This window comes from Aplidium turbinatum, chromosome 8, assembly GCF_918807975.1.
Source record: "Aplidium turbinatum chromosome 8, kaAplTurb1.1, whole genome shotgun sequence".
Classification (NCBI taxonomy): domain Eukaryota; kingdom Metazoa; phylum Chordata; class Ascidiacea; order Aplousobranchia; family Polyclinidae; genus Aplidium; species Aplidium turbinatum.
In genome coordinates this window covers 22,223,903-22,240,683 of record NC_137479.1, presented here as the reverse complement: position 1 = coordinate 22,240,683, position 16,781 = coordinate 22,223,903, and the positions used below count along the sequence as shown (strand labels likewise).

The 16,781-nt window shown below is 38.3% G+C and overlaps 1 protein-coding gene across 1 annotated transcript; it reads left to right on the top strand.

Annotated features, from left to right (window-relative positions):
• The first annotated feature begins 6,136 nt into the window (after positions 1-6,136).
• LOC145775978 (uncharacterized) lies at positions 6,137-15,112 on the top strand. Its single transcript, XM_082587389.1, has 11 exons — positions 6,137-6,380; positions 6,720-6,930; positions 8,001-8,249; positions 9,063-9,141; positions 9,910-10,069; positions 10,155-10,224; positions 10,578-10,676; positions 10,863-11,011; positions 11,248-11,361; positions 11,531-11,612; positions 14,398-15,112. Exons 3-11 carry the CDS (start codon positions 8,130-8,132, stop codon positions 14,596-14,598), a joined length of 1,074 nt encoding a protein of 357 aa, XP_082443515.1. The 5' UTR covers positions 6,137-6,380; positions 6,720-6,930; positions 8,001-8,129; the 3' UTR covers positions 14,599-15,112.
• The last annotated feature ends 1,669 nt before the right edge of the window (positions 15,113-16,781 follow it).

Below are 16,781 nucleotides of genomic sequence, written 5' to 3'. Positions count from 1 at the left end.
TAAAGTGTGAAGCGTCTATTAGAGATCATCTCCAAAATGAATCGAACTGTGTGACGGCTAGGGATAAAACGAAGAAGCTTGAGAGTCAGTCCACGATGCCATACCGTATCATAGGCTGCAGTTAGGTCAACCAGTACCTGGCCAGCTTTCTCTCGATGTTCGAATGCATCTTCAATGTCGTCAGTGAGTTTCACAACTTGATCAACTGTAGATCGTCCATGACGGAAACCAGCTTGGTTCAAGACGTAAAAGAAGCAGTCGTTCTAGGAGTTTGAATGGGACACAAAGGAGAGATATTGGTCTATAGCTCTTGGTGTCATCGGCAGGCTTTTTTGGTTTGAGAAAAGCCGTCACTGAAGCTTTACGCCATATTTTAGGGAGTTTCAATTGCTGAAAGCAAGCTGTATAGAACTTAGCTAGCCATTCTAATAGATTGGTGGGGCAATGCTTGAGAAACTCAGGAGGTATCTTATCCGGACCCTGAGATTTATCAGTCTTGATGAGTTTTATTGCATTACGCAGTTCCGTGATCTTGAAAGGAGAATCAAGATAAATGTCAGAGTTGTGTGTCGCCCAAAGCTGTTTGATCTCACGGTTGACTGCTCTGGACGATGTTGCGTCAATCTGTTTACATCTTCCATTACGAAGCACTTGTGTCGCGATGGCGTTTGCTGAGACAGGGCACCGCTTGGGAGCAGAGGTGTGTCCAGAAAGACGGTTGAATGTCTTCCATGCCAAACGACTGGAATGAGTAAAATCAATGCTTTGGACAGTTTCCTCCCAGCGCTCTCTGCGATTCTTATCAAGGTATTCCGTTAGGTTATTTGCTCTTTGAATTGATTCACTGCCAGGTTCAGCCTTTAGGAAATGATTGTAGCCTACTTGTACTGACATTCTTTGTCCCAGGTAGGGATATATTGCTTTCTTCGCCCTCGTGAGATACCGGTCTTACCGGCATCTAACAGGAGTTGGCAGAATGAAGTGTAGGCTTCATTTATGTCCATGGTTGCTGGTTTTGGTAAACGGGTACATTTGCGTTCAAGATACTCCGTGAATAATGTCCAGTTGGCTTTGCGGAAGTTCCATCGATTTACTGGTTTTGACTTTAGTGGCATAATGGGGTGTGCAGGGCTTATAAAAGAGGGTCGGTGTTGGGATTTAGGAAAAGGGTCTAAAACAACTCTGCGAGGGAAGGAGCCATGAGCTTAACAAATGCAAGGTCAGGGTTTGAAGTAGTTTCCCATCTATTAGAAAAAAAACTGTCGGGTTGTTTTGGGTCGTAGAGCAATTTAGCATTAATCATGGAAGCCCAGTTCTCTAGTGTACAGCCGTCACTATTGGTGGTAGCATAACTCCATTCCGTGCTGTGCGAGTTAAGTCACCAGCATATATACTTGGTGAGTCATAACAGGGAATAAAATCGGCCAATAGTTTGGTCGAGGGTGGTTTATAAACGTTAACCACTGTGATATTGTCAACTTTTGTAGCAGCCCACTCTATTTCATCAGATTCCTTGCTGGAGGCGAGGGGAAGCCATGTCGCAGAGCTATGCACAAAAGTAGCAATTCCGTGAATAGCGCTATGGGTATAGGCGGCCAGTTCATAACCAGTGATTTCAAGTCTGGAAGAATCCACTGCGTGTGTTTCTTGTAGTAGGATAACAGTGGCGTTGGCAGTTGTGTTGATCAGATGTTCAATGACCAAAATTTTGGCTGATGTTAGACCTTCTACATTTAGCTGTAGCAGCGTGATGCCTTCCCTTACGTTGTTAGAATATACCTGCCCTAACAAGGGCACATGCTCAGGGGAGGCGTCACGCTTATCAGACTTCTTTCTCTGTGACCTGCAATTTTTGCAGTTTCTGCTTCTAATTGTCGTCATTAGCCTGGAAAAGTTTCCAGTTACCAGGATTCACCACGCGGAGGTAGACGACATGAATCCCAAACATGGATCTTCATTAGTAATTACTAGGGCCATTTTTATATGACCTTAAAAAATCAATAATATGACTTTATTTTTTGGAAAATATGACTTTATATGACTTTATGTGAAAATCTTTATTTTTACATGCGAACAACGTCACTCACGGAACTAAAGAGTAAAACATACGCAACATAACAGTAATACACATCCATTTTTATTTTAAAACACTGTTGTAGTACAGTTTCATGTAGTGTGGAATGTTGGAGTCTTTGAAGTTACGATTTGGACGTAAAAATGACTTTAGTAAGGAAAATGAGCGCTCCACAGACGCTGATGTGGGTTGACACTTCTGCAGTTTTGCATAAAGCGCTGGTGAAATGTCTTGTCTTTGTAGCTCCATAATTTGTTTCACATCGTTTTTGTCCAATCGCTTCTTAATGTAATTTTTGAGCTCAAGCGGATCTTTTCCGAAATCAAGGGCATTTAGATCAGCATGGGCTTCTTTGATGGTGTACGTACAACTTTCCATTTTGAGTATTAAGTTGACCTCAATGTGTGACCTCATAAAATATAGGTCTGTGACTATAAGTGTTATGTAGGCTAATCCTATAGTTTGCCTTCGTTCAATCAGAAATTGCCTTACTTTCTTAGTGCTTAATTGCTTCACCGCTTAAATTGGTATTTTTTATTTAAAGTATACAACGGTGTGACTTTATATCTCCAAAATATGACTATATAACTTAAAAAGCTGATTTATGACCTAACCAGGAAAATATGACTTTATATGACTTCATAACTTTCTTAATATACCTCATAGGGATGCGGTTTTTGCATTAAAATTGATTTCACGACTTACTGATGCATAGAAAAAAATATGACTTTAATGACTTTAAATGGCCCTAGTAATTACGTAGTCGTAGTAATAGATCATATAATTTGTTTCATTGTTTCCATGATGGCGCAACATGCATTGTTACGTCATAATATCTAAACTTTTACCCTTAGAAGAATTTTTTATTATTTTTTTGCTCTTGACAATATCAAACTGAAGATGCTTTAAAAGCGAAATCGATATTTGATTAGGCTACAAAAATGAGGCTGGTACACTGTTTGTTGTGTTGAGCAACAGGACGAGACTAATAAGAGACAGTCAACCGCTTCAAGTGGACAGTTTGCTGGGTGGTTCACTAAAAACAGAAAAGTTTTATTAGTCAAATTGCCACATTATAATCCGACTTATTCTCACTGCGCTATGCATTTAAATTCAAGAAAACCTCAAATCGATACCGTTTTTAAAGTCTTCGGTTTGACCCGACCTGGAATCCATCTCAGATATACCAGTACCGAAGGCGATAACTAGACCTACACCTTGCATTGAGCTGGTTTTTGGCTTTACTTGTGGGCGTCTCCAAAAGCCTATGAAGATTCCTTACTCGTTTTATGTCGTATCAACACTGGACGACGTTTTGTTTATCATCAAACAAAACTCGTGTAAATCACAGGGTTGACTGTTTACTGCAAACACTGTTGAATTTATTCAATAAACACGATAACTTAGTAAAATTTTGTTTCTACAGTGCCACAGCTTGCCTGCTTTGTTTACTTGCTTTGTCTTGGTATTTACTCAAAATCCTTTCGAAGTGGACTTGCTGAGAAACCAGAAATCAACAACATCTATCTAGGGCTTCTAAAAGCTATAGCTGAAGAAGTTAGGCGTGGCAGCTATGTTACAAAGTGAGAGAGGTTGTTTTAATCAAGACAGTTTCAACTTCGATTATTATTTCAAAATACGGAAGGTAAAGAAATGCAGTTATATCAGCCAGCCAAAGCTGCCATCTTCATGCCATGCCAACCCTTGGTGGTTTTAATTATTTGAAAGTGATTTAAACAGGATGGGGATACCATTTGATGGCCATGAAGCTCAGCGGTCCAAAAAACACTCAATGTTTTTCATCGCTTTCTTTATTCACTTAGCTGCGCTTTTCTTGTTTGGTTTTGAATGTTTATCCTCGGACTGACAAAGTCTCCTGGTAGTTTCGCATGCCTGTAGAGGATTTTGGACGCGTGGCCGTTTACCGAGATTGGCAGAATGAAGTTTTCGATTGTTGAAATGTTGTTGCACGAGAATTATTCCATCCACTAGGTGCCGCTGAATGGAGAGCAGTCCTGAAATGCGTTGCTCCAGCGCACACCCCGAGAGCCGAACCAGCGCCGCGTGATCTTGAGTCGAGCTTTTGACCACTGAGCTAACGGGCGGACAGCTCAGTGGCCCAGACGCCCAGTGAATATCGCCTTCGGCTCTGGTGCTCGTAGTTCTCAGATCGGGTCATACCAAGGACTGTAAAAGCGGTAGGCTTACTGGTAGTTTATTTTTTTAATAACGCAATTAGACTTACGTTTCCAACTTTTTAAAATGCATATTGTTTTCTTTATAAGTTGTAAACATATTTTCAAATGTTATCATTTTTTTAGGCGATATCATATGTTAAACATTTTTAGGCTTTTTATCCTTTCACATGTCAATTAAAATAAGTTAGGCTACGTTTATTCTAATCGAATTGTTCGAAATTTGAATAGCAATGAAGAACAGGTAAGACGACCACTCAGTTTGCATGAATTGAGTATATTCAATTAGCACCCTTGACTGAACATTGTTATTCATCAAGAAAATGAAAGTCTGTGATGCTGCATCTGATTTCAGGCATGTTAGCCTATCCAGGGTGGGATTAATATTACGGTACCTATTTCGTTTCTTTTATGGTAGCCTACTGTAGCTATCGGTAAAAATGTGAAAAATAAACAATAATGACATCTTAGCCTGCCCTTAAAATTCACTTGTTAACACATCCAAGTGATTTTTTCTACATTTAGATAACTTGTAAACAAACGTTGCAAAAAATGTTGCAAACAAAGTTTGCAATAAACCATAGGAGCACCTTAAACAAGCACTCATTGACTTCAATGCGCTAACCATTTCTGTTTTCATCTTAAAACCCGTGGGCAATGGGCATCTTCTTCTTGTCTTATTAGTGTGGGAAAATGCAGCATCTAAACATTTGTTTTTATTTACGACCTTTATTTAAGAGATATGCGACCTATGTCAGCAATGGCGTTGCCTCACAAAGCCCATGCCTGTACGTCATCAAGCACTCTTGCTACAAAATCTGCCACATATGACCAGGTAGGAAAAACTGTTTGATTCTCTCTATGTTGGCGATCAAATTGTCAGACTTTGAATTAATATAAAAAAGGACTGATTTGCTGGCTGGGACTTAGCCTACCCCTACAGGATATAATGCTACCGCCGGGTAGAGTAATTTGGTTGACGGAACGAAAAGAACAAGACTTGAAAACTGCTCCTAAAAATCGCTGCTGCCAGGATGCTTTACTGAATTATAGAGGCTACATCTTATAAATTAGCGTGCACATCGGCTCTTTTTCCCGTACATGTAGTAGGCCTATTGTAGAAAAAAATTTGCTTTGACAAAACTATAGATTTTTGACCCCATATGGTGTCCTCCAACATGTATTATCAGTACAGTAGGCTATAGATAGGCCTATCTACAGTATGTGGATCAGCTTCTGTGCAAAAAGATAGTCTGTGTCACTGTGTGTAGCCTATTCTCTTTATTCCCTTGCTTGCTGTGCTGTATTTTTGCTTAGTAGCCTACTTGTTGCAACTTGTTCTACCAGCCACTCATCTTGCTGGCTTGGCTACAATTTTTACCACATTAAGATCAAACCTGTTTTTTCATTATAGTTTTTTAGATCACAAAGAGGCAAAGTTACTGACGAAACACTACGGATTTCTTCATCTTCGGGTGAATTGACAATATGCTACAAAAATACTGTGGCTTATCTATGTAGGCCTACGTCAGATGTGGTCAAATTGTAACAATCACAAATTAAAATTAGAAAAGGAAACAGCTTAGAAGCATTAAAGAAAAGTAAATTTGTTAAGTTCATCATGCCTCTGTGACGTATAGCTTAGGCAATTAAGCAATAGGCATGTATGATATCAATTCAATGCTTTTGTTGGCGATACGCAAGCAGGAGAGGCAGAGCATTTTCCTGTGAGACATCAGGGTTTCAGGCGTATGAAACAATAGAAGATTATTACGTACGGTTGCCTACATGTTCTGATACAGACGATAGCGGTCATGGTCTTCCAAACTTCTTTGTCATTTGACATTCGTACAGAGTAATAGAACGTTTGTGAAAACCGGATTTCCTGAAAGCGATGTGTGTTGACGTCGAGTGCTCAGCAAATAAATCAGGCCACGTGCTCAAGTCTATGCAGAATATCTTGAAAGTCAAACAGAGCAATTTTTGTTATCAACAGTCAACACTGTCTTGTTTTTGCTAGAACCGACATGTGTAAGGGTTTCTGATTCGACAAAACAAACGAGAAGAAAGAATCTCTCTCGCAAATCGTCCGACTCCTCTCCATCAGGCAGGTAGATATTAACTACTTTATTTGCAATTTCAATAACTTATAACAAATAAATTGGTGGCTTTGTGACCAAAGAAACGGGAAGATGAGGTAACGGTAGTTCAACTCTCAAAGCATGCACTTGAACAATTCATTTTAAAGTCAACTTCCCATGCAACCACACATATAAGATGCAATGATTGACATCCAGGCAGCAATCTACTTTGTCAACGTTGTCAATAGGGCTTGCAGAGGGCTTGTCAGTCCGATCAATCCTAGAAGAAAGATTTCCACAATCAGTTCATTTTAATCAATCAATCAAACCTTTTAACGTACCATATGCTGAAATGTGATTTTTACGTAGGTCAAGTAGCAGCAGCAGCAGGTTTTCTTTTGATGAATGTGATGATGGAGACACAACCACTTCAAACGAGCACGTGCGATTAAGAAAAAGACCATCAATTGCAGAATCTGTTCCTATCAACGTTGAAACAGTAACGACAGTTTTATCACCGTCTGTGAAAAACACCACCTCTTTGGAAGAAATTAAAGAAATTAACTTGGAAGAAGCATTGGTGTGTAATTTGATGGGTTGTGGCAAGCTAATTTGCCCGAATAAGTGGAATAAAAGAATAAAAAACTTCAGTGACCTATAGGTTAAGCTCCAAATAAAAACGGTGTGATGAAGAAAGTTAGATGATAACTAATTAAAGTTTTCTTACTTTTTTCTTTCAAAGCAGTTTTTAAATTTGTAACATTAGGTTATTATTTTGCTTGATTTTCAATTATTGCGTTTGTCGTCATGAAATATGCGAAAGTGGCAGTTTTCACTTGTAGCCTATATTGGCACTGTAACATAGCTTGCTGTTTTCTTTGGCCTACAAGATTGGTTTATGATAAAACTTGCTTTTTTCTTGTTCCATTTCTAGATTCTATTATTTTATTTTTATCACATAAAAACAAAAATCATAGCATAGGCCAGGACTACTCAACTGGCGGACCGCGGTCCGAATCCACACCTTCTGGGTGCTGATGGTGGACCTTGAGCTTTAAGAAAAATAACCTCATTGCCACGTTTCAGGGCTTATTTAAACAGATTGTACTGGGAGGAAGCAATTTTTACTGTGATTATCCTAGTTGCTGGGGGGCTTCGACACCCGGACTATTCCAACACTTTCTCAGAAATCCAATTCGAGTTACATGTTACCTAAAAAAGTGGTTTGGCACAGATAGTTTAACTTTCGTGGTTGCGTGTGAAATAACTTATTCACCGGACCGCAAAAAAATTCAACTTTACAAACTGGACCTTTGTTAAGATGATTTGAGTAGCCTTGGCATAGGCTATATTTGTAATGTCAATCATTACAATACAGTAGGCTACATGAAAAACGTATCACTGAGCCTTACCACACGACAATAGTCGACAAAGTTAGAATATCAACTGTTCTACTCTGATGCTATTGTTTTCTTCAAAGCAGGCTACATTTAGGCCTATTTCAAATTAAAGTTTTTAACTAGCTTGCATCATTCCTTCGATTTTGATATATAGCCTAGATTTGTTTCAGCCTAACCTGTGATATGTTTTACAGAATATTTTGTATCAATTTTTGCCAACAAAAGCTAAAGCGATTCTGTTGCTTCGTAGGTGGAAACCAAAACCGTGTTAATAGACTCTCGCTCTTCAAGCAAAGATGATGATAGCGACTCAAGATCTACTAGTCCTTCACTCGACGATCTTCCAGCTTCTATTGAAACAGCGCTTCAGCGAAAAAGAATGTCTTTTGCCGAATCAATAACGTTGAGCGTAGAATCAGCAGCAAAAATTCCCAATCCACTTCTATCTAGAGTTGACGCTGAAGTTGTTACGGAAGGTATCGAAGAAGAGGAGATAGGGGTTGGTATTGTTTTTTTATGACGTTGATACAATGCAAGCTTAAACACAATTATTTAAATTAGTTTCATTCCCCATTCATTTTTTATTGGATGTTAATAATTCTTTACTTCATAGTCTAGCCATAATATGAGTAAGTGTTGAGCTTTTAACAAATGTAGCCTATTAGCCTTTAGGCTACTGTCGATAGATGCTTGCAATTTTATAATTTTGAAGTTTAGGACCTGTTCTGAAATAACAAGCTTATGTTTTAACGGTATTTTTAAACGAAAGGTGAAACTTAGTTAAGTACAGCATATGATAAAGAGTCAATGGAAATACCCTACTAGGCCGACTTTTATAGTAAACTTTCAAAACTTTGTAAAACTGTAAAAACTTAAAATTCATGCTCACTGAGATAACATAAACCAGTTAATCTAATCAAAACATAAAGAGCCCAAATTGTAGATACCAAACTCATGTTCAGCAAACAAACGTTTCGATAACTATACTGTCTTCATCTTCAGTGGTATAAATGTAAATTTAAATATAACATTTAAATAAACATTAAAATAAAAATACACACATTTAAATAAACATTTAAATATACATTTATACCACTGAAGATGAAGACAGTATAGTTTTCGAAACGTTTGTTTGCTGAACATGAGTTTGGTATCTACATTTTGGGCTCTTTATTTTTTTATTAGATTAACCAGGCGTTCCAACCGTTTTGCTCATAAACCAGTTATATCTGTAAAATAACTCAAATAACTCTAACAAAATCAAATAGTTGGCTTAAGTTCACGTTAGGCTACAATTGCGGACTACTTTTAGATCAAGGAACAAGATGCTTTGAAAATGAAGTCTACAAATGTTTCAGGAAAAACCTCTTCAACAGCAGACGTCGTGAAAGGTTAAACCAGTTATTCCGTTTACACGAAGTGCATACTTTAAAAAAATCAAAAAAGCAGATATAGAACTGAGCAGAAACAACGCCCTCCTCGATAACATGCAGTAGCTGGTTAAATACCGGACTTTGTACACGAAAAAACAATACCAAGCCACCCAAGTTCAATCTCTGGGTGTGTGCTTGAGCAACGCATTTCAGTGACAGCTCTCCAATCAGCGGTAGCTACCGGTAGTAGGCCTGCATATAATCAGTCAGAGACAATCACTTTTTGACAAACAGAAACATCACTGTGTCAATCTCGGTGACCTGGTTAGGGGTTAGCCTGTAATAGTGATTCAATGCTTCTAAAGTGAACAAAGCTGCCGAGACTAACTCGAAAGAAGCTTTCAATCAAAGAAGTAAAAAGTAATTTTATTTAAAAACACGAATAACGTCATTTAGCTTATTTAAACAATGTAGGACTTATGCATATGTAATGTAGCAACAGTAGATTAGGCTATTAATTATTTTGTTTGTTTGAGTAAGAATAGTGTTAATCCTGTGTTATTGCCCAATTTTTTTTTATATGCATGTGATACAACAAGGTGAATTTCGTTCCAAAACTATATAATAAACTAAAAAAGCTTAATTGTGTGCATTCATGCAATCCAGATTTCTCACGATCAAGACAAACAATAATTTCACCTGCAACGTCTAATATGTTAAAAAAACAGACTAGTTAAAAATCAGATCACTTTGAAACATTTTAGGCTATTACCAATTTTTGCACAGACGGGCTTGTAAAAAGACAAGAATTGGATGAGAGTTTGCAAAGTGATGAAGAAAGAGTTGTGCGATCTGCATCAGTGAGAGGAGATATTCACCAACTGATTAAGGAGGAAAATTTAAAAACAATTGTTGAAATTACACAATTAAGACCAGAGTTAAGAGAGTAAGTGGTAAGACTACAATTACATTTAAAATATCCTTTTTTGATTGATGTTACAGACCAAGTGAAAATTTTATTTGGTTTGCAGAAAAGTGAATGAAAGTGGCTGGAGACCAATTCATGTGGTTTCTGCTGATGGAAAGCTGGAGATATTGCAGGTGAGAAGAATGTTCCCCACTGGGGAGGCTAAGTTACAGCAGTAGGCTACTTTGTAGCCTACTTTTATTAAACACTGCAAGTTACGCACAGTATTTCGAAACATATGGATTGTAATTGTCTCTTCTAACTGATTTTGTCCAGATGAGGTAAGTTTATCAGGAAAAGGGGGGCATTTGGTAAAGTAGCCTACTCTCTCCCACCAAAAAAACATGTGCAATTTTTCCATTTTTGCAGAAATGTTCTCTTCAAATAGAAAAAATCTATTCCTAAATACACACCCACATGTGTTATTTCTTCAACATTTGCATTAACCGTTTATGTTTTTTATGCAAAAATTTTGTTTTTATTATAGTGGCTGATAGAAACTGGCTCCGACTTGAATGCAGAAACAACAACTGGTTATGCAGCTATACACATGGCTGCTTTGCATGGGCACGTAACGTGTGTTATGGTGGGTATGTTGCGTTGTTGCAAAATAGATTCTGGTGTGTTTATGCGCACAGAAACATCTTAAGTTAGTTCCAACTTTAAAACAAGAATTTGTATAATGTAGCCTACCGGTAGGCCTAATCTTGTAATATCTTTACTTGCACCGTGTTTGTAATTAAATGTCTGAAGCTAAATTGCAAACTTATAGGCTTTACATGCTGCGGGCAGTGACATTGATGGAATAAATCTGGACGGACAAACTCCTCTTCATCTTGCGTCAATGAGCGGTCATCTAGAAACAGTGAAGTGGCTTATCGCCAACCATGCAGATCTGGGTGCTCGTGACGTATCATTTAGGTAAGCGACATCATGACGACATCTATAAAAATAGACCTAAACGATGTTATCTACATTTAGTTGAAGGATTTTGAACATCAACTATCCTACATGTAAACCTTGGATTTATAAATGTTAATTAAGTTCGTAGCCTACTTGAAAGAACATTTCTTTGTCCTAACCTTATTGGCCTAAGCTGCTTAGCCTATAATTTCGAGATAATTTAGGCAAAATTACAGTATGTCGTTGCTTTTCAGAACCGCACTAGACTTATCAAAGCAATACCACCACGCCAAAGTTACTACATTTCTCACTAGCTGCTTACACGAAGTCAATGATGAAGACAATACTGCAACCTTGCAGGAAACACGGTTAGAAGTGCTAAGCTTAGAGAAAATACCTTTTGTGTTAATGAATAAATATTGGCTACATAAATAAAGCTAAAGATGTAAATTTGTTATGAAAAGGTAAAATTTTAACTTACCGATTTTGATTATTGGTAGCCTACTGATCCACATCTTTAACTTTTTTTTTTTTAAGATCACTGTCCCAACGATCAGCATCAATTTCATCTTCAGAATATGAAAAATTGTCACAAGATGAAAGGCACCAGAATTCTGAGGTATGCCAGTGATTCACTTCACCTTGCAGACACATCCCTTGCGGTTATTTTCTAAACTATAACTTTTAAAGGTAGGCTAGCCTCATGCTTGATTCTAAGCGTTGAATATGAAAAGGTAAGGTTTTGTATAGAGGGACAAGGGCGATGTTAAATTTAAATTTAAAGAGTTTCAAGGGGTTTTTAGCACATAGGCTACTTTACAAGTGATTCTTTACCCAGTAGAGGTTGCCCATTGGTAGACTACAGAGTTATGGAAATCTATGACGTCAATATTTGATGCAGCCTTTCAAATAAAGCGTTTTAAAACCTTTTCAAAGAAATGCCGGCCTTGGGCTATCCATTAGCACAGGGCTTCTCAAACTTTTTTGCTCTGCGACCCCATTTTGAAAAATATATTTCTATGCGACCCCATTTATTTATTTACATCAGACTCAACATGGTCCATTTTACAATCAAACATAAAATGTAGAAACAAAGCAGATACTCAACTCCGAAGAGCTGAGTTGCATTGTACCACATACAAAGATTGATAGTAACAGTCTGTTGGCATTATTTCATAAATTCATTGATTGGAAAACAAGTTACATCGTGTTACAAACTGGTATAATTTTTACGAATGAGAGCTTGAAAAGTTGTGGAGAGCTGAGTTGCATTGTACCACATACAAAGATTGATAGTAACAGTCTGTTGGCATTATTTCATTAATTCATTGATTGGAAAACAAGTTACATCGTGTTACAAACTGGTATAATTTTTACGAATGAGAGCTTGAAAAGTTGTGGTATTGTTATCAACGAATGCAGAGGTGATGCTGCGTCGTCTCCGCAGATTAAACAACATTCTGCAACAATTATTGTATCCAACACGTAAGCGATTACTACTGGATGAAAGGTAGTTGCACTATAGTTGACAGGCATATAAAGGCATACAATAGGAACGAAACAACACATTTTTAACAGCAATCGAACATTTGGAAAACCTTGCTTTTAACATGTTTCCAGCACAATACAACGACCGTAATTGTCGTTTCGTGTCTTCATCATCGGATAGCAAGTCGTTAATTATTACTCCTAAATATTTCACTAGGTCTCAAAGCAGATACGTTTTTCATTTAAATATATGATCGGATTAAAGTCAAGTTTCAACATCTTGGATTTAAATAAAACACCAACAGTTTTGTTGCAATTAAAGTTTTGTTGCATTATGGGGACATCCACGTTAATGACATTAAAACGGATCATTTTGATCATTATATTTTCTTTTTCTTTCTGACTTATCAATTGTTTTCTTTGTGCTTGCAATTGTTACCGCATGAATCTACGAAACCTAACCACTGATCCATAGTCAATTAATCTTGTAACTGGTTCCTTCAGAAACTAGTTGATAAGCTACTCTGAAATCATAATGCGAGCGTTAAGGTTACTTTTGGTCAGCACGTTACAGCAATGATAGCGTAACAATGCATCAATTGTTACGATTGATTATATTTTATCCTTTGACAGTTCGCACCGACGGTTGCGCTCAATTGACATCATGGCAAGACTACAACCCACCGGCACTAGAATTTCATTACGACCCCAAAATTTCATTACGCGACCCCATTTGGGGTCGCGACCCATAGTTTGAGAAGCCCTGCATTAGCACATAACATAGCCTATAGACCAGAGGTGACAAACCTGCGGCCCGCGGGGCGCATGCGGCCCGTCAAAGAGTTTTGTACGGCCCACAATAACAATTTGACAATCGCTCATGCATTAAAGACAAAAGACATCTTAAAGCTGTTTTATCCCAGTAAACATTTTCCTTGGCCCAACGTTGGCTGACGGTTGTTCGGGTTGGCTGAGGGTAGTGTAGTTTTGCCAACTTTTGAAATATTTTAATTGAAGATACCTTCGAAGAATCGTTTAAGTTTGTTTCATGGTATTCTTTTTTGTAATGGGACAATAAAAATGCAAAAAAACCTTAGAATTAGAAAGTCGTTCTTGCCAATGTTGGTGTGCAGTTGTACAGAACGTTGGGCCAACGTCATTATTTGCGGGCGAACTACGGTAACCTCTCAATTTTTTTACATTGGCCCAAAGATTTTAAAATAAGTTGGCCCAACTGGGACGAATGGTGCAAGATACGTTGGGTCAACAGAGGAGCACTATTTTACCAACTGTCACACTACGTTGGGCCGAGGTACAATGTTTGCTGGGATACAACAGTAAAAAATCGACCAAAAATACAAGGTGAAGTTGGTGAATAGTGTTTTCACAACTTTACCTTATAGCTTTCCTATTGTCTAACTTTAAACTCTGAAAGTTAGTGTTTAGGGCAAGAAAATAGCAAAGGAAAGGTGTAGGACCTACCAGTGAAAGCATAATGAAAACACTGGCCGAGCAGGAGTGGCCAAGTGGTTAGCGCGTTGGGCTCGCAGTCGAGAGCCTGCGTGTTCGACTCCAGCCACCCGCACTTGCTGTTGTTTCTCTGGGCAAGAAACTTTACGATAATTGCCTCTACCCAGTGATCGATTTCGAGTAATGGGTAGTACCAAATTTAAGTCATAAGTAGAGTAGACAACCGGAAACAGACATTGCAGTCGGCTGCAGCGTGGGTCAGGTGTACGTCGGAAGGCGTACACCGATGCATAGCGCTCAAGTCCGCTTTCCCGCAATGCAGGATAAAGATAATAAAACAAACAAACAAACTTTAAAAATGTAGATCAAATTAAACGTTCAGGTCAAAAAAATCAAATCTACAGTAGGCTACGTAACAAACTTTTAGAGCATTTTCTTAATTTCAGAAAGAAGATAATGGAACAATTGCGGATGTAGAATCATCAAGCACATTGGACGAAAAAAGAAAAATGTATGACAAACAGCGCAGAAAAATGGTCCGAAGAAGGTCCAGTTTTTTGGATGTTATCAGAGACGAAGCCCAAAGATCTTCGTTTGAAAGTGACTCATCCTCGACATCGGACAATGACTCGCCTCCCTTTCATTAAAACAGATAATTTTTTTGTTTCATTGAACTTGACGCATTCGATATGCTACTCTGCACCAATCCCACGCCAATATTGTCTGCACAGCGCCCCCTGAAAACAAAAACACGCAAGTCACATTTCCACTATTTTCATTTATTTGACGGTTATCCACCAAGGCTGTTATCTGCACTGATACCATCTTCAAAACTGACTCTGAATGCATTTTGTTGAAAATCACAACTCAATCCACTTGTTTCCAATAATTTTCAAGCTAGGCTACTGTGTAAAAGTAGGCTAACTACCTAATCGTCTCGCTGGTGCAACAGAAGCTTTTTTAATTAACACAAAGTAGCTTACAATTACTGTACTAGGTAGGCAGCCCAGAGCCAACCTTGTTCTTTAACTACTGGTTTGATTTCAGCATCGATTCTACTTCTACTAGTTCAAAATCAGTGGTTCCTAACTTTTTTTCTATCACGACTCACTGTAGCAATGATCACGTGCTTTGCGCCAGCCCCCTCCAAATTTGAACAAGTGTAGCATCAAAGGTATGTTGGGTTGATTTATTCATTAGGTCTACAAATTTACCAACTCAGCGTTAGTCTTTAACTCTCAGCCAGCCCCGGTGTTGATGATTATTGCAGCAGAAAATGTAGCTTCACAAAGTTATATGGAATCGAACTCTGTTACCATTCCAATTGAGACAAGTGGATAAATAAGCAGATAATAATTGGCCCAGACCGTTGAAAATTGAAAGTTTAAAAGACGGTTGTTAGCCTGAATGCACCAGTTTGTGTAAAATTTACCATTTCAACAATCAAGTTTAGGACACACTCGACACTCCGTTGCTCTACAGGAGGCATAGTTCTGGATGCTTAGGCTTCGCGACGAATAATGCAACAAATAGCGTACTAACACACAATTTTTTTTTACTTATTTCATAACAAAGCCAGATTGTAGACCAAGCACAGAAGAAGCTCCATCTATAAAAAGCTCTGCGAGCAATTCCGTTTCCAAAAAGCTTCATTTTCTTCAAAAGAGGTGTGACAACATTTTAGGCTATATATCAGACACAGTGCAAGACATTAAAATCGCTGTAAAAAGATCACATATCGCTGTAGAGCTCGCGCCCCCCATGAGAAACGATGGATGCCCCCAAGGTTTAAGAACCACTGTTCCAGACACAATAGCCTAGAAGTTGTCTAATATGTCACCATGGTGAGCAGCAACCAACTGATGAATCATGTCAACTACTTTTTCATTCTTGTGCACTGCAAGCAACCTCACAGTGATAAAAAAGCACTTACACGCTTAGATGTCGCCTAACCATTTTCCCATATGTTGTATTACAAACAAGCGGGTATAAGTGCCTTATCATGACCACACATCACTTGCCGCGAACCTACATAACGTTATCAAACCCATTTTCTAAAGAAAACTGTTGACTAAGTTATAATACGTATAGAAGATAACAATCAGTGCTCGAAAACACTTTGCTTTAAACCGCTGACGTAGAGCCGGTAACCGAGATTAGCAGAGTGATAGTTGTTCTCTATGAAATATTCTATCCACTATGTGCTGCTGAATGGAAAGCAGCCTGAAATGCGTTGCTCAAGCGCACATCCCGAGAGCCAAACCAGCACCGCTTGATCCTGAGTCTGGCGCTTCAGCACTGAGCTAATGGAGGGAGGGGGACAAATGTCTAATACCTAGTTTATTATCCGGTTAGCTCAAAGTGTCCGTTATCGCACGCTTTCAAAGCATCTTCGCATCAAAATCGCTGAAAACTCTCTCGGTATGTTGTTCTTGACGAATGCGCCTGCGTTGCGGCACACGCAAAATTCTGGGTCAAGTGACGTTCAGTTTATATTGATTAATTATTTGTTGAGGCAATTTACCTTCGCCTGATGGCATAATTTTACAATGCTAATAGATACAATTGTATCTTTATATATGTTGCATGAAAATCAGCGTAGGTATACTTTCTATATGGTTTTTATTCTTCCGAACGTTTCAATACACTACTCAGACATATCCTATTATGATTGTTGGCAGTCGATATGTCTGCCGAGAACCGGAAAGAACGTAAAACTAAGAAATGCTGTGTGGTTTGCGACGAACATTCACATGCAAAGACAACGTGTGTTATATGTAACAATGAATAAAAAAAGCCTCTTAAATTATCGTTGAAACTGTAAATAAGA

What these genes read in the sequence shown, in the direction of transcription:
- LOC145775978 (XM_082587389.1), top strand. Translation starts at nt 8,130, where the DNA reads ATGTCTTTTGCCGAATCAATAACGTTGAGCGTAGAATCAGCAGCAAAA. An exon ending in GAAAGCTGGAGATATTGCAG is followed by an intron (nt 10,225 to 10,577) that starts GTGAGAAGAATG and finishes TTTTTATTATAG; the next exon opens with TGGCTGATAGAAACTGGCTC. An exon ending in GCTCGTGACGTATCATTTAG is followed by an intron (nt 11,012 to 11,247) that starts GTAAGCGACATC and finishes GTTGCTTTTCAG; the next exon opens with AACCGCACTAGACTTATCAA.